General features: G+C 39.2%; 1 protein-coding gene across 1 annotated transcript in view; it reads right to left on the reverse strand.

Moving 5' to 3' along the window:
• Positions 1 to 19,357, reverse strand: part of AVEN (apoptosis and caspase activation inhibitor) — a 195,030-nt gene that overhangs the window by 132,833 nt on the left and 42,840 nt on the right. The window contains exon 3 of the mRNA XM_047863025.1: positions 11,901 to 12,078. Coding sequence (XP_047718981.1) covers positions 11,901 to 12,078 — 178 coding nt within the window. The remainder of the gene's footprint in view (positions 1 to 11,900; positions 12,079 to 19,357) is intronic.

Below are 19,357 nucleotides of genomic sequence, written 5' to 3' on the forward strand. Positions count from 1 at the left end.
CCAAAGGCAAGGGAATTAAAAGCAAAAACGAACTATTGGGACCTCATCGAGATAAAAAGCTTCTGCACTGCAAAGCAAACAATCAACAAAACTAAAAGGCAACCAACAGAATGGGAAAAGATATTTGCAAATGACATATCGGACAAAGGGCTAGTATCCAAAATCTATCAAGAGCTCACCAAACTCCACACCCGAAAAACAAATAACCCAGTGAAGAAATGGGCAGAAAACATGAATAGACACTTCTCTAAAGAAGGCATCCAGATGGCCAACAGGCACATGAAAAGATGTAAAACTTTATGATTTTAAAAGACCAGCAGCGTTATTATTAAAGATGAAATGTTTCCCTTCGTGTACAATACACAGGGATGCAACATTGAAGGGATAATAATGACTGAGAGGCTCTCCATCAAGTTCCTTTTGCAAGTGCCAAGTACACATTTAAGAGGCAGATTTAATTTCCAGGAAGAATGCTCACCACAAATTATGAAAAGCAACATGCTGACATCATCAGCTACTCTTTTGGAAATGTATACCACATTCAGTCACTAAATTAGTAGTACATAATGGTATTTCATGAACATCATTCCATTCTTAGCTGAAAATGCTGAGACTACTATAGTATTCTCATAACAAATCATATGAAGACATCCTTTCCTTTCCATTTCAGGTATGACAGCACGCTAGAAATACATGATGAAGGATCCTACAGGCCTATTAATCTTTTGAGTATACCACATTTCCATTAGAAAAGGTACATTTAAAGGCTTTTTTCCATCTAAAATATCTCAAATTAGTTTATCATATTGGCTTTTCTCTTGCTTCAGCAATGTTGGGTGGAATAGACCTGAGGATTTCCCCCACTCCAGCCTCTGATCACCCTCCAATTTCCTCTCTAGCTGTAGCTTCCAGGACCCATCTCTTGGCCCATCCCTTGCTTCTCAGACCAGTTAATACCATCTTTTTGTGGTTAGCTCTTTGTCTCCAATCAACTATGAGCCCCCAGAGTCACCAAAATTATTCTACCAAGGTAAGGGCCGCCATTACCTGCCCAGTCTACCAGCACCTATGAGTTTCCTATACCTCTCTCTCTTTGGACTTCTATCACAACTGCAAGAGTGTGGCCTGGGAAAGCAGGGTCCACTTCTTCCACAAGTTGGCAGGGAGATCCAAGGGCACCAACCATGTCTAGACTACACAAAACCAGAACTGCGGCTGAGTCCTCTTCTAGGACATGCAGAAGCTGACACAAGATGAGTGGGGTCACACCCTGGGTGCCAAGGAAGCAGCCCTGGAGGAAACCCTGAACCAGTTCCTGCCCTCACAGATTCCCATCTCTGTGACTTCCTGGACAGATACTTTCCGGAGGAAGAGGAAACTTATCCAGCAGGACAAATCACCAACCTCCTGAGCCCAGTCCCAACAGGGCTGGGTGAGGCCTCATTGGAAGGCTTACCTTCAACAGGACTAGGAACCCCAAAAGGCAGTACCCTCAAGGCCCAGATGCAGCTCCCAAGCCTCCAGACTTCTGCCTGGGTCTCTGCTTCCAACCCAAAGGCAGTTTCTTAACCCACCGCAAATTTTCTCCCAAGCTACAGACCACGTATAAATAAAGCTTCCTTTTGCAGAAAAAAAAATAAAGAAGAAAAGTATGTCTTAGATAATAATATATTTGTTGATTTTAATGGATAGTATCAAGTGGGACAAATATCAACTTTGAAGCCAGGTATACTTACATTGATTCCTTATTCTGTTTATTAGATATGCACATATGTGAATTTTGTACAAATTATTTACCGTTGGTTTTAAGACTTTGTTTCAACATGTATCAAGATAATGAAATCTACCCTGTGGTTACAGTCACAAGTCAATGACATAGAAAAAAGGACACGTGACACACCTTATACAGAGCCTACATATGGTAGGTATTCAGGCAGTGGTAGCTCTTACTGCCGTCAGCTTGTCAGCTTCAGGCCCATCTGCTGTCACAGGGTCACTAACGGCCACAGGACTCCATTCACACACACATCACTTGCCCATTTATTTTAAGCCTAACCCTTCTGACAACACTAGATGTGCTAACTTAACACATTGGGGTAAAATGCTATAGAACTACTGAGAAATTACAAGAAGCCCAGAGAACAGAATTATAGGGTTGAAAAAGCCTTGAGAAATCACCTTGCCCATCCCTATGCAGCAGTAAGGAATATTGGTGAACTCATTCTCATTAAAGGAGACCAAATCTATTTTGAAAGATTTCCAATCAAGATGATCCCCAACTCTCCCTTAGATGCCCAGTTAACATCTCATGTACTAAATGCACAGCAATATCTTATCTAAATCTTCTGCATTTTAGTTAAACACATTTGTTTTCTTCCATTGTCTTGGGTTTGGAACACATATGACATAATTATTAAATCATTTCTCAGACTTCTTTTCTTTAGTATCATGAGCCTTTCATCACAGATCCTGCTTTTCCCATTTTTAATCATCTTTCAACTTCCGTGTCACCTCTATAGTTGCAGAGACTGAAATAGGTCAACACATATTACAAAGAAACTAAGAAAAAATGAGCTAATTATCATTGTGTGCTATATTCTAGTTATATATATCAATACGATGTTTGGATATTTTAATGACAGCCCCAGTTAAAGGCCTGATTTCAGGGGCACCTGGGTGGCTCAGTCAGTTAAATGTCCTACTTTTGATTTTGGCTCAGGTCATGATCTCATGGTTTGTGGGTTTGAGCCCCATGTCAGGCTCTGCACTGACAATGTGCAGCCTGCTGGGGATTCTCTCTCTCCCTCTCTCTCTCTCTCTCTCTCTCTCTCTCTGCCCCTCCCCCTCTCGCACTCTCTCTCCATCACACTTACCTAGCATATTCTACCCCAACAGTTTGCTTTCCTTGCCTATACAATAATGATTGACTTTTGTGTAGCACTCTAATTTTTCCAATAATTCTCCATGATCCTCACAAGCACCCTGTACTAAAGCAAGGCAGGTATTATTTCTAGTTCGCAGCTTTAAAAAAGAGCTTCCGGGAGTTTCACTCCTCCAGGAGCACGTACTTAGTAACGACAACCAGAACCAAGACTGGGATCAGCTGACATCCGTCAGTCAAGGGTGGTTTCCACTCTACTGCCTGAATAAAGTCACTACACTTCACTTACACGTACCGGAATAGATGACTTTACTATCACAATCTTAAGGATTATTAATCTTAATTCTAAATTCATAGCCTCTGAATTCATGTGTTTCATGCTTTTTAGATTACAAGGAGTTCTCCACGGACCTTCATTCAAGGCTTTGCCAAAATAACTTTTATTCTCTTTTTTTTTTTAGTATTATAGGGGCCTTTATTATAAGCCTTGGACTTTCCCCATTCTGCCTTTCAGTATTCTTTACACAAAGAATTGCATTAATAATCAGGCTTAATCTTATTGACATGACAAAACCTTACATATCAGCTTTATGTCAAATTTCACCATTAATTAATATAAATATATTAATTGTTACTATAGTATCAATTATAGTTAGGAAAATGAGGAGGGTATTCTCTCTAGAGCCAGTAAAGAGAACTTACCAATTTCCACTTAAATAGGACATTGATCATGAGCATTTATTTGCTCTGCTTCCCAAAACCTCCCTTTTTTTTTTTTTTTTTTAATTTTTTTTTTCAACGTTTATTTATTTTTGGGACAGAGAGAGACAGAGCATGAACAGGGGAGGGGCAGAGAGAGAGGGAGACATAGAATCGGAAACAGGCTCCAGGCTCTGAGCTATCAGCCCAGAGCCTGACGCGGGGCTCGAACTCACGGACCGCGAGATCGTGACCTGGCTGAAGTCGGACGCTTAACCGACTGCGCCACCCAGGCGCCCCCCAAAACCTCCCTTTCAATGATGGTATTTCATGGGGCGCCAGGGTGACTCAGTCAATGGAGCATCTGACTCTTGATTTCAACTTGGGTCATGATCACAGGGTCATGGGATCAAGCCCTACATCAGGTTCCACACTGAGCATGGAGCCTGCTTGAGATATTCTCTCTCTCTCCCCCCGCCCCAAACTGTCCCTCTCCCATGCTCTCTAAAAGAAAAACTAAAAAGAAAAAATAAAAATAAATGATATTTCTCTTTTTAAAGTAAGTATGACTCCATGAGAATAAACAGAGAGGAGACAGCAGCAGTTGAGAGGAATATAGTAGATGCTATCAGAACGTGGCATGCAAATTTGATGATGCAGCTAGTTAGACACTGAACAACAAGAACTGTATCTGGAATACAAGTCAAATTCAAAAAAATTCACTAATATTCTTTCATTTAGATATTTCTAGTTAGGGGGTGCCTGGGCAGCTCAGTCAGTTAAGCATGGGACTCTTGGTTTCAGCTCAGGTCATGATCTCACGGCTTCATGGGTTTGAGCCCCACATCAGGCTCTGCGCTGATGGGACAGGGCCTGCTTGGGACACTCTCTCTCTCCCTCTCTCTTTCTCTCTCTCTCTCTCTCTCTGCCCCTCCCCCACTTGCGCTATCTCCATCTCTCTCAAAATAAATAAACTTTAAAAAAAGATATTTCCAGGGGCGTCTGGGTGGCTCAGTTGGTTGAGTGACCAACTTCGGCTCAGGTCATGATCTCACAGTTTGTGAGTTCAAGCCCTGCATCGGGCTCCATGCTGACAGCTTGGAGTCTGGAGCCTGCTTCAAGTTCTGTGTCTCTCCCTCTCTCTGCCCCTTCCCTGTTCATGCTCTGTGTGTCTCTCTCTCAATAATAAGTAAACGTTAAAAAAAATTTTTTTAAATAAAAAAAGATATTTCCAGTAAAAATAATCTCAATTATCTTATATGCTAAACATTCAGTTCTTAAAAATGAACTGGTGACCCTATCATCACTGCTGGTGATCCTATGGCCCAGCTTAGTGGGACAAGGACCAGAAAGACAGCTGCAAGTGCCAAAAATGGTGATTGTGACAAAATGGCTACTCTGGGACCAAAATCTGTCATCAAATCAAGTACTATTGTAGTGACTTTAATTTGCCATGAGAAGTTTTTGAAGGGGACAGATCACACTGGATGAAAGGCAGATTCCCCTGGAGATACTAAAATCCAATAGGTAGAAGCGCCTAACAACAGATTTTAATATAATGGAAGCACTGAGCAAACCCAACACAAAACTTGAGGAAATAAAGATAAAGCTAACATCAGAAGCTCCCCACACAAACCTCTCTCTGATGAGTACAAAACATCTCTCCAATGACCAATGAGTATTAAAAATGATGTAAAAACAGATCCATGTATATGAAAGCCTTTCCAGCTGATGCAATCCTTAGTGACATAAAGGATTAGAAGATAAAGGTCAAGCACAAAATATTCAAACGAAAACAACATTACACAAAGCATGAAACGATCAATATTTGCAGGGTCTGATTGTATTGAATTTGCCCAAGTTTATAGAGACACTGGTTAAAAGCATAAAGACCTTCTAATACTTTTCAAGGAGTATTATTTTCCAAACAAGAAAAAAAACAAAGATTAAAATGAGGTATAAGCTAAATTCAGATACCAAACAAGAACAAGAAGAAAACCAGAAGTGCTCCAGGTGCTGACATGAATCCTCTGGAAAAACTGAATGGTGAAACTTTGAGATGACTTAGATGATCAGACCCGTTGGAAAGATCCACACTTCTTTTTCTCAAATCGTGGGGAAATGAAATGGATAGATTTCATAATGCTATTTAAAGAAAAGGCTACGCAGCACTAGATAAAGCCAAAGAAGACTTAATTTACAATTAAGGAACAGAGAAGAGAGGTGGGAGGTACTAGGAGAGGCAGGGGGGAAAAACAGCACTGAAAAAAATCATGGAGGATCAACAAGAATCCCTAAACAAATGAACTTGAAAAGGTCACAGATTTAAAGGAAGGGGGAGAGGAATTAAAGCTGTCCAGGAAAAGTACAGTTTCACGGCTAGAAAGTGAACATGGATGGTGATGAGGAACATGATCAAATGGATGCAGCTGGACCAGTAAAAGCAGACAAAGGAGAATCGGCATGGAAACAACGACAGCAAAAACACAAAATGGTGCAGAGACCAGGAATTTAGCCAGCAAACTTCTAGGTATTCAAGCTGCTTTTATCTCTGGAGGCTTGAAAAAAAGAAAATCAAATTAAGCCCATTTCCTTGTCTGGCTACGAGAAAGGAAAGATTTATTTATTTTGTGTGTGTGTGGTTTAACCTCTTTTTGTTGTTGTTACCCAAATGAAGGTTTTTTTTTTTAATGCATACATAGTTCTGTTTCTGTTATTTCAAATGATTCAAATACTAAAGGGAAGGTTCTTCCACTACACTGTTTTGTAACAAGAATAGATTAGTAAAAACTGACAAAATGCACACCCATGGGAAAAGAAAAAAAAAAAATGAACTGAGTCAATGGGGACAAATGCAGCTGTCCGGCTGCTTCGTGGGCTGCTAGAGCGATAGGCTTTCTTTTCCCGTTCAGTCTACTTGCTGGCAAAAGGATACCAAGGGTGGGGAGGATCAAATATCATAATAATTAAAATCTCCCCCCCCAATCAATTTTTCATAAAATGGCATTGAAGAAAGATCTACAATAGCTTTAAATGAAAATATGCATGGGCAACTATACTGACCCAACTGTAGTCTAACCGTTTCATTTTTTTTCTATTTGCTCCACTGAAAATAAACAGAGCTTATAGACTTGCACAGAAACATGTGGGAAAAAAAAAAAAAACCTTTTCTCTTCAATATTGCCCCAGTGCACTCTTGCTCACACTGTAAACGTTTTTCTAACTAGTTATCTGTGACTTCTTGAAAGGAGTAGATAAAGCATATGGCATGAATTCAATGACTCACCACTTGGGGAAAGAAAATAAAGGTAGGGGGCGGAAAACTTCCTTAAAGATCTAACATTCTTATGCCTGAACATAAGTGAGAGTATGGTACCATTCTCCAAGCTTGTGAAACATAACTTAGAACTGCAAGAACATTGTTCAAAAAGAAAAGCTGTAGGCGCGATCGTCTGTTTCAGAGGCTTACAGAAAGACTCCTAAAAAGATGTCTCAAGACTCCCAATCCTACCAGAAAGAGTGTGACCTCAAACAAACTAGTGGCCTCTCCCCATTTCCTCAGCAAAACAAGATGCCATGACCTTCAGCCAGAGACTGAAACAAAGCAGGCGGCACCTGTGTGTTGAAGACCTCGGGATGCCAAAAAAGAATGCCTCTCCCAAAATGTTCCCCATGGTCTGTGGTGGTAACTGAAATCCTCTCATTAGAAATCCATTTTTAGACTTTTTTTTTCCTTGTGTAGAGAGACACATAAAAGAATGGGTAAGATTTAAAGAATAATTATTCAGGGTGCCTGGGTGGCTCAGTCGGGTGAGCATCTGACTTTTGATTCTGGCTCAGGTCATGATTTCAGGGTTTGTGAGACTGAGCCCTGTGTGGGGCTCTGTGCTGGCAGCGCAAAGACTGCTTGGGATTCTCTTTCCCCCTCTAAAAATGAATAAATTAATGGAGGAGGAAGAGGAAGAGGAGGAGAAGGATGATGATGATTATTATTATCCAATGAATATAAGTAAACATTATTCAGGTCAAAAAATAGATCAGCATCAACATCAGGAAGTCCCCCCAACACCGACACCTGCTGCATGCCCCTACCCAATCATTACCCCTCACCCCTCTACTAGAGGGGAACACGATCCTGATTTGTACCATAACCGTTTCCTTGGTTTCCATTTTACCATTCAAATATGCATCCCTAAATAACAGCTTGTTTTTTTCTTGCGTGTGAACTTTATGTAAGTAGAATCGTACAGAGGTATTTTGTGGCTATGTAGTGTTCCTTTTACTTCACAGTATGTTTGAGCGGCTCATCCACTGACTTATGTATTCATTCCACCATTAGTAGACAGTTGAGTTGCTTTCACGTGGCTCTTCTGACCAGCACTGCTATGAATGCACACACACGTCTCCCGGTGTGTGCATTGGCGCCATAGCTTCTCGAGAGTGCCTTCCCAGGGTACAAGTGCCAGATCTTCAACTTTACAGAAAAATGACAAACCACCTTCCTAAATGAATATACCAACATGCACACACACCAACTGTGTGTGCAGTAGAAATTCACTCTTGGGATTTAATTACTGGTCCTCAAAGATTCACTGTTGAGACGTAAATCCTACTGGGTGAGTAACAACACATTAAGCTAGAGGTACTCTGAGCAAAAGGTCCGTCTCAAAATGGCATTTGAGAATTGGACCAGAGGTGTATGCACCACACAGCTGATTCTAGAATAAAAAAGAATGCATAAAGAACAGTTCAAAGTTCAGAGAAATGAAGTCTGTCATCTGTCACAGGGACAACAAGGGCCATCCTTCAGGGCATGTGGCAGACACAGATATGCAGGAGAAAAACAAATGAGCAACTATAGGTGGCAAACTGGAGGAAAAGGGGGGAAATTTTATTTTAGGACTTAACCTGAAACCTAAAATCACCAACTTTTAAATGCTCAGAGGCTAAGACCACCACCATTGGTTATTCAACAAGTAGACTCAATAATCAGCTCTATCACACCCAAAACCTTTTATTTTCTCAGAAAAAGGATCTTCAAATTCTATTGGCAACCACTGCCATTATGTCTAACATTCAAGGAAAACAAGAAATTAGACTTTGACTTTACTGAAGGTAGTTAATTAAGCTTCTATGGACAAAAAATTCTGATACATACTAACTCTAGGCACACGGTTACTCATTGAGCAGAACTAAAACCAGCAGCCAATTTGGGATAAGATGTTGACAGCATCAAATTAGGCACTGTTCCATCTAACTATTCTTGCACTGGATACTAAGAGAAATAGTATTACTAATGTTCGACAGAACCATGATAGACTAGGATTCAAATCCACATCTGTTCAACTTAGGGGTCTGTGCTCCTTATATTAAACAACACTGACAAAGGAAAGACTGTAACATCATCGACTGAACTTAAATGTCCAATATTAAGATAATCCAATTTTCAAAGTTGATAAGTTATTTCTAATTTGAGTTACTTTGGTAGTTAGTAAAAAAATTATATACTAAATATATATATATATATATATTTAGTATATATATGTATTTAGTATATATATATTTAGTATATATATATATTTAGTATATATATATATTTAGTAAATATATATTTAGTGTATATATATAGTATATATATATTTAGTATATATATTTATATTTTTATATATACTAAATATGTATATAAATATATATTATATATTTATAACATATATTATAATATATATTTATATATTATAATATATGTTATAAATATATATATATATTATGATCACAGAATGTACTCCATCTCTCAAAAGTAAACTAATATAGCCCTACTCCTACAATGAAGAAAGCATGGCAGCTCTTCTCAGGCATATGACATGGTGAAAAGAAAATGATACATCAGCAGCACAGTGGGGAAAAGCTAGAAGCACATGTCAGAAGATGGGACAATTGTGATCTCCCGAGAAACCAATCACACATAAACAAGCTACTTGAAAAGAATCAGTAAGCAAAGACAGACTACAAGAAAAATACATAGGAGAGCCAAATCATGCCAGGCTTTAAGTTATAAATAAAATGCTAATATAAACAGTCAAAATCATAAGCCCCTGGGCATAGCTGCCGGGTTAGACTAGAGCTGTGAATCGCCTTCCGACATTCAGGCAGTATCTTTCACTTGCCAGATACTGTCCTAGTAACCAAGTACACTTTTAATTCAATTAAAACCAGGTAGTCCACACTGCACTGCTTCCATTTCCCTCCCCCCCTCCCCATCCTTTAGCAGAACAGCTAACACAAATTAAAACTAAGCAGCCCACCTTTTACCTTTCTCTCACCTTGAAGAAAGGTGCTTATAAACCTGCAAGCGGCCAAAATGCAGGTGACAAGAGGGCAGTACTCATCTGACTGGCAAAAAGAGGAGTCACTGGCCCCTAAACGGTCAATGAGTTGGATGCCGTCAGCAAACCTCTCCTGAGAGGGTGACACTGTGGGGAGCATACAACAGAAGGACACCAGTCTGAACCTTGCTCTGCTGACCCACACTCACCCTACTCTCTCCACATGTAATTTTTTTCTACTCAAGAGGTTTATTCTATTAAGCTCAAAGAGAATTCATCACTTTATGATTCTCAGTCTGGTATGGGCATTCAAAAATATAGGCAAGATGAGAAAAAAGAAAGGTGGAACTTAACAGCAACATAACACTTGGAGGCAAGAGGGAATTCAAAGCAAATTGTCTCAAAATATTATTTTCATTTTATTTCTATGCTTCTCAATTCTTTATATTTTTTTAACCTGGCAATATTATGCTGTTTGTTGTTGTCGAGGTCATAGTAGACTCACATACAAATTTAAGAAATAATACAGAGAGGGGCGCCTGGGTGGCTCAGTCAGTTGAGCGTCCGACTTCAGCTCGGGTCATGATCTTACAGCTCGTGAGTTCGAGCCCCACGTTGGGCTCTGTGCTGCCAGCTCGGAGCCTGGAGCCTGCTTCAGATTCTGTGTCTCCCTCTCTCTCTGCCCCTTTCCCACTCATGCTGTCTCTCTCTGTGTCTCAAAAATGAATAAAGTTAAAAAAAAGAATTTTTTTAAAGAAACACAGAGATCTCCCATGTACTTGGCCCAGTTTCCCCCAATGATAACAGTTTGCGAAACTGTATTATAATATCACAACCGGAAATACGGACATACTGACGTTGATATAAGCACCAATCCTCTTCATATTTCCTCAGTTTTATTTGTAGTCACTCATGTGCATGTGTATTAAGTTCTAGACAATGTTATCATTTGTGTAGGTTTGTCTACCTACTACCACAAGACAAAAGATCGTACCAGCACTATCAAGAACCTTCACGTTGCCATTTTATAACCACATCCACTTCCCACCCTCCCATCCCAAACCCCTGAAAACCACTAATCCATCCTCCTTTCGTCCTTCCGATTCTTACGCCACACTCTAGGAGAGAGCAGCCATCTCTCCAGCCAGCTCTGTTCCATCACTCTCTGTAACTACTCTCCTACTCCACCTTCACACTGCTGCACATCGTTCAGGGTAGAGTCAATCTTAAAACAACAGCTGGGCATAGAAGGAATGAGCATTTCACCTTATTGATAGGGAAGACTGCCCAAAAACAAAACAGAAAAGTTTTCGTGTTCAGGTACACAGGACTCTAATAGGTGCATATCCATGAATATGCATATTCCTGGCTATAAAAGGGAAAAGAACACATACTCTAGAAGCTTGGTAAAGCTTTGTATAAACATAAGCATTGATTCCTCTGATATCAACGAAAACACTTCTGTTTTCAGACTACCCAACTTAGAGGGGCATGGTTCAGCATTTCCATTTCTGTAAAGCCTTTTATCCATTTCAACCAGGCCTGAAGTCCTTCTACATCAGTACATGGAATCCCTGGCTTCCACTTAATGAAACATCTTTTTTCCTTGCAAACCATTAGACACACTGTCCTTTACTTGAATTTAAAACCCAAAGGACAAAAGGATGAATTGCTAGTAAATAAAATGCAGCTTTATGGGGCGCCTGGGCGGCTCAGTCGGTTGAGCATCCAACTTCTGCTCAGGTCATGATCTCACAGTTCGTGAGTTCGAGCCCCACGTTGGGCTCTGTGCTGACAGCTCAGAGCCTGGAGCCTGCTTCAGATTCTGTGTCTCCCTCTCTCTCTGCCCCTGACCCATTCGCGTTCTGTCTCTGTCTCTCTCAAAAATAAATAAACATTAAAAAAATTTTTTTAATGCAGCTTTAAAGGGAACATAAATAAGAGGTCTATGCAACTTTCAGAGCACTAAACCATAGGCAAGCAACCGGAATTCATACCTGCAGAGCTGAGGAGGACACTGAAGTCTGTCCCCCGTTGTGATTCTCCACTTTCATTATTGACCTCTTTTTCAATATCTTGATATCGATCCCAGTTAGAGACTATCTTTCTTTTAGAATAATTTCCCTGTTCCTCGTTCTCTTCTCCAAAGGTCTCTGCATCACTGTCATCTTCAACCTGCAATCATTACAAACAAATCAATACACAGGCAGTGGAAATTTCAACCATAGCAGCCTTAGCACTAAAGTAAAACAAAACAAAAAATAGTATACAAGTATCATGACAAAGAGCATTTTATAGATCAAGCTGAGGATACAAAATTATATTTCAAAAGGACCCCAGTGTACCACGGTCCTGAATTCATTTTCAGGGTAAATTTTTCATTTCACTTTGCAAAGGAAATCTGGCAAGTTCCTGTCTAAAAATTTGGGTAACTGATAGGGCTAATGCCTACTACCCCAATGTATCCTTTCCCATTAGTTGTTTCATCTTATTGAAACAATCAAGGCTATACAGGTCTTTTTTTTTTTTAGGCTTATTTTTATTTATTTTGAGAGGGGCATTTATTTTAGAAGGGCAGAGAGAGAGGGGTAGAGTCCCAAGCAGGTTCCACACTGTCAGCACAGAGCCCAATGAGTGGCTCGAACTCACAAACCATGAAATGACCTGAGCTGAAATCAAGAGCCAGATGCTCAATGGACTGAGCCACCCAGGCACCCCAAGCCTATGAGTCTTAAACTTAGAGGACTTTAGGATAGAAATCAACCATTTCCACTTACAGATTTTACCAACACAATAAATAAGTTTTGTAAGTTTTAAATGGGAACTCTGCTCAGGTGCATTCAAGAGTACAACTTCCAGTCTTGAGTATTAAAAAAAGAGCATGCAGAAAAATGCAGAAGGTGAGGAATTATAAAAGATGAAGGGCCTAGTTTCTTCAACAAATAATTTGCAAGGGAAAAAAATGCTGGGGGAGGAGGGAGATACCTACAGATTGAAAGAGCTTAATGGACACATAACCATTTGTAATGTCAGAAACTTATTTTTTTTAAAGAGACAAAGCTCTTACTATTCTTTAAGTGAATTTACTTATTTTGAGAGACAGAGAGACAGAGAATCCCAAGCAGGCTCCACACTGTCAGTACAGAGTCTGATGCAGGGTTCGAACCCACAAACTGTGAGATCATGACCTGAACTGAAATCCAGAGTCAGACACTTAACCAATTGAGCCACGGAGGCTCCCAGGAGCTTATTTGAAGTCAGATTCTAACAATATAACTATAGATAAAAATCACTTATGAGACAGAGAAATGTGAATGACTGGATATTTGATTATATTGAAGGAATACGATTATTTCATTTATTTATTGTTTGCGGTGATACCATACCATGTTTTTTTTTAATGTTCTTATTTTTTAGGAAAAAAATATTGACTATTTATAGATGAAAAGACAGGAATGTGGGATTTCCTTCAAAATAATGGGTGGAGGGGCGCCTGGGTGACTCAGTCGGTTGAGCATCCGACTTTGGCTCAGGTCATGATCTCATGGTTTGTGAGTTCAAGACCCACGTCAGGCTCTGTGCTGTCGGCTCGGAGCCTGGACCCTGCTTCAATTCTGTGTCTCCCTCTCTCTCTGCCCCTTCCCCACTCATGACCTGTCCCTCTCTGTCTCTCAAAAATGGATAAACGTTTTAAAAAAATAAAAAATAATAATAATGGGTGGAGAGGAATGGGTGGAGAGGAATGGTGGGTACAGAGGAAATAAACTGGGCACAGTTGATAATTATACAATCCTATCTACTTTTGTATGTATTTGAAATTGTCCTATTATAATAAAAAATTAACTTTAAACAAGAAAGATGCATGTAGAATCTAAAGTCATGGTTCAAAGAAGCATCCCAAAGATTATAAAATCCTCATCAAGAAAAACCTTGTGAAATATATTGTAACAGTCTATCTGTAGATGGGTTGTAGATAGCTTTTGTTAACACAAAAATGAGGCATGTGCACTGCAGAAAAGTAAGAGGAGAGACAAGCAAAGAGATAAATAAAAACCCCACATTCCTATCACTGGAGAGTAGGAGTTCCACTATTAACACCTTAGAAAGACATCTAGAAGTATATGCGCTATTTATATATACATTTTTTTGTAACAAGAATTTTTTCATCAAAATTCTGCATCCCTCCTTCTCAGTAAATATCATTTCATATAACATCCAGACTATTTCCAAATTTGTCTGACTCCAAAAATTTGCTTTAGAGCTGGTTTTGTCCAAGCTGGTATCCTACTCAAGATCATGCCCTGTATCTCACTGTCCCTTAAATCCCTTTGATTCTAGTTCCATCTCTATCTTTAAGACATTGATTTATTTTTTTTTAATTTTTTTTTCAACGTTTATTTATTTTTGGGACAGAGAGAGACAGAGCATGAACAGGGGAAGGGCAGAGAGAGAGGGAGACACAGAATCGGAAACAGGCTCCAGGCTCTGAGCCATCAGCCCAGAGCCCGACGCGGGGCTCGAACTCACGGACCGCAAGATCGTGACCTGGCTGAAGTCGGACGCTTAACCGACTGCGCCACCCAGGCGCCCCAAGACATTGATTTATTGAAGAGACCAGTACACGTAGGGTGCAGAAGGACCCATCCTTTGTTTGGCTGCTTCCTTGCGGTATGGTTTATGGAAATAATGGATTAAAAAAAAAAAAAGCCCTAAAAATCTGAATGCCCAATGCGGTCAAGTTAAATATTTTTTATTTAAAATACAGCATAGATGGTGCTCTGAACCTTATGTTACACCACATGAAAGGACAGGTAATAAATGTATGACCCAACATAAGTAATGCTAAGATTACCCAACGAGTTTGGACGAAGTCTGATCCACCCACTGTACACATAGGTTTTCCCCCCTTGCATCTAGGAACTCGACTGCGTGGTATTATTTTGTCCACTACAAATTTCTAATTCCCCAAACAGATTTAACGCTAGTCAGTAATTCTCACCTGGATCAAATTTAGTAAGCTTTCATGAAAGGATAGAGTATTGACCTTTCAAGATTACTCACAGCCCTCAAATATCATCAGAAGCCTCCTTGATGGCACAAAGAGATGGCAAACTACATCATAATCTAGGGATTGCAAAGATGCCCTGAAACCTCCAGGTTTCCTGCCATTCCTGAGAGATTCTCAGAAAAGATGGTAGCAGATTCAAGGTATGTGCTTGAGTAAGATCTCCTGTTTAGATAATAAATACCAGGAAGGTTCTAAAGAAAACAGCTTCATAACTGATGAGAACTGGGGAGGACTGAACTAGAGCTGAAACTACTAGCAGGGTTTAATCTGGGAAAATCCAATTTTCCTTTGTTGGTCCACTGGGTACACAGAGTTCAGAAAGACTTATCCAGTTAGCACAAAACTTGTGAACATCGCCCTAACACATGGCAAAAATGTAAGCCTGGGCAGAGTAATTAGCTTGATGCTAAAGAGGATGATGATCTGAAACACCTGAGGAACTACTAACAGTGACATAAGCCCTGAAACGGGAGGCAGGGGACCTAGGAAAAATGAACGGCCCTGCCCTCACCATCATTTAGTATTTACAACGTGTGTATAATAGGCTGGGGCCTCCAACAGCTAAATGACTCACCAATCCCCAACTTACAAGAATCACTGAATAATGATCTCATTACCCCTGACCCAACTGCAGAGATGAGAAGAGGTGTCATTAGCCTCCATCACAAGAGGGTAGTAAAGAGTAATAAAGCTTAGAAGACATCTGATGTAACTTAGAGAAAGGTGTATCTTCAAAACTCCCATAGATTTTATGTTTGGTTCATTTTGCAACGATCTGGGCCAAAATATGCAAAATCGCAAGACAGAAGAAACAGAACAAACAGGAAAATACTGATGAAAGCAATGTGAAAACTATAAAGCAATCATTATTATGTTAACAACATCATTACAAAATGAGTAAGCTAATTTTGTATACTGAAATAGAAGATCCTGATGTAAAAGATTAAAGAAGACACAAATGGAAAGATACGCTATATCACAGATTAAAAGACTATTGTTAAAAATATCCATACTACCCAAAGCAACCTACAGATTCAATGCAATCCCTATCAAAATTCCAATGACATTTTCCACAGAAATAAAACAAACTATCTGAAAATTTGTATGGAACCACAAAGGACCTTGAATAGCCAAAGCAATCTTAAGAAAGAACAACAAAGCTGGAGGCATCATGCTTCCTGGTATCAAACTGTATTACAAAGCTATAGTAATCAAAACAGTATGGTAATGGCATAAAAACAGACACATAGATCAATGAAACAGAATAGAGAGCCCTGAAATAAACCCATACATATATGGTCATTTATGACAAACAGTACACCATGAGGAAAGGACAGTCTCTTCAATAAATGGTGCTGGGAAAACTGGACAGCTGCATGCAAAAGAATGAAACTAGACCACTTTCTTATCCTTACACAAAAGTCAACTCAAAACGGATTCAATACTTGAGGGGGCATTCACTTTCAAGTGTCCCCTCTCTGTAAAGAGAGCTTTCCTACTATTCTTCCTTTCTAATTCTAATAAATTCTAATAAACTTTGGCCTGCTGCTGCTCAAAAAAAAAAAAAAAGTGGATTAAATACTTGAGTGTAAGACCTGAAACCATAAAACTTCTAGAAGAAAAATATAGGTGGTAAGCTCCTTGACATCAGTCTAGGCAATTTTTTGGATTAGACACCAAAGCAAAGGCAACAGAACAAAAGTAAACCAGTGAGAATACATCAAACTAAAAAGCCTCTGTACAGCAAAGGAGACCATCAACAGAATGAAAAGGCATCAACATCATTTATCAACAGGGAAATGCAAATCAAAACTACAATGAGATATCACCTCACACCTGTCAGAATGGCTAGAATCAACAATACAAGAAACAACAAGTGTTGGTGCGGATGTGGAGAAAAAGGAGCCCTCATGCACTGTTGGTGGAAATGCAAACTGGTGCAGCTACTCTAGAAAACAGGGCAAAAAAATTAAAAATAGAACTACCCTACAATCCAACAATCACACTTCTGGATATTTACCCAAAAAATACACAAATATTAATTCAAAGGGATACATGCACCTCTATGTTTATTGCAGCATTATTTACAATAGCCAAATTATGGAAGCAGCCCAAGTGTCCATCAATAGAGAAATACATAAATATGTGGTGTATTTGTGTGTATACCTATGTCTAAATATAAATATAAGTAAATTAGCTATAGCTGTAGATATAGATAGATATAGATACAGATGATGGAATATTACTCAGCCATAAAAAGGAATGAAATCTTGCCATTTGCAATGATGTGGATGGAGCTAGAAAGTATTATGCTAAGTGAAATAAGCCAGTCAGAGAAAAACAAATACCATACAATTTCACTCATATGTGGAATTTAGGAAACAAAAAAATGAGCAGAGGAAAAAAATAAGATAGAGACAAACCAATAAACACATGCCTAGCCATAGAGAACAAACTGATGGTTACCAGAGGTGACATGGATGAGGGATGGGGGAAATAGGTGATGGGGATTAAAGAGTACACTTCTCATGATGAGCACTGAGCGATGTATAAAATTATTGAATCACCGTATTGTACACCTGAAACTAATATAACACTGTATGTTAACTATACTGGAATTAAAATTAAAAGCTTAATTGAAAAATGAGAAGGGAACTTACGGAATAGGAGAAAATATTTACAAATCGTATCTAATACAGCCTCTCCTCCCATAACTGACTTTAAAAGCAATTTAAAACAGTATGTGCTTAATTATGTTTCCATATGTTATAGGCCCAACAAAATATTTGCCAATAATAGCACAAAGGAGGTGGGTGGGAGCAAAACTGTATTGCAGTAAGGACAGGACTTTGTACAGGAACTCCAATATCAGAAACAAATATACAAAACTAGCAATAGGAAATAAGAAGCTAATATAACAAAAATTATCGATACATGCTTATGCTTCTTCTTTCTTCTCTCATTCTTTAAAAGGTAAAATTATAGGGGCATCTGGGTGGCTCAGTCAGGTGAGCGTCTGACTTCGGCTCAAGTCATGATCTCACAGTTCATGGGTTCATGCCCTGTATCAGGCTCTCTGCTCACCATACATGCAGCAAACACTGACTGAATTAACGAGGGGAATTGCTCAACAATAATAGGTAGAGGCATCAATACCCCACTTTCGATGATGGATAGAAGAACGAGAAAAAAGGGGCGCCTGGGTGGCGCAGTCGGTTAAACGTCCGACTTCAGCCAGGTCACGATCTCGCGGTCCGTGAGTTCGAGCCCCGCATCAGGCTCTGGGCTGATGGCTCAGAGCCTGGAGCCTGTTTCCGATTCTGTGTCTCCCTCTCTCTCTGCCCCTCGCCCGTTCATGCTCTGTCTCTCTCTGTCCCAAAAATAAATAAACGTTGAAAAAAAAAATTAAAAAAAAAAAAAGAACGAGAAAAAAGGTACCATATGCACAACAGAGTCAATAAAAGCTTTACTCACCACAGCTATACTGCTATTTAATTTACAACTATAATTTACATTAAATTACAATCTGCTTAATTTAACTGGACTGAACAGTATGTTTGGGCAATGCTGTTTTTTAAATATCCTCTTACCTTTTCTTTCAAAAAGGCGACCATTGGCCAAGAGAATATTTAAAGATTATCTTTATCATGAAGAGCCCTTGGATAAGCCAATAAAACTTGGGAAGTTACTAGCAACACATAACAACAAGAGCCTATGGAAAGCCTTTTATACTTAGGATTCTTTTTGTAAAAAAATAAATAAATAAATGTTTATCTATCTTTGAGAGACAGAGAGATACAATTAATACATATATATATATATATATATATATATATATATATATATATATATATTAGAGAAAGAGAGAAAGACAGAGACAGAGAATGAGCAGGGGAGGGGCAGAGAGAGGGAGACACAGAATCTGAATCTGAAGCAGGCTCCAGGCTCTGAGCTGTCAGTACAGAGCCTGATGTGGGCTTGAACTCACAAACTGCAAGATCATGACCTGAGCCGAAGTCAGCACTTAAGCAACTGGGCCACCCAGGCACCCCAGAAACCTAACTTTTGAAGGTCCTTATTTTACTTTCTGCTGGAGTAAGGGATATGGAAATGGCCTTCCTAATAAGGAGGTTGAACACAGTCAATCACACATTTTTCAACTACCTCCTATGTTCCTCACAAAATGTAATTATATCATAAAAGGCAACAGGATAGAAAGATACACAAGAGAAAATTTAAGGAAACTCTTGAACAGAAAGTCACTGGGAACTGATTTCAATAATTAGGTAATAATGTCAAATATATTCAACCAAAAAATGTTACAATGTATAAAATTGGAAAATTATATTAATTCACCTTAACTTTAAAAATTTTAAATGTTATCAA

Source organism: Prionailurus viverrinus, chromosome B3 (genome assembly GCF_022837055.1).
Source record: "Prionailurus viverrinus isolate Anna chromosome B3, UM_Priviv_1.0, whole genome shotgun sequence".
NCBI classification, from domain to species: domain Eukaryota; kingdom Metazoa; phylum Chordata; class Mammalia; order Carnivora; family Felidae; genus Prionailurus; species Prionailurus viverrinus.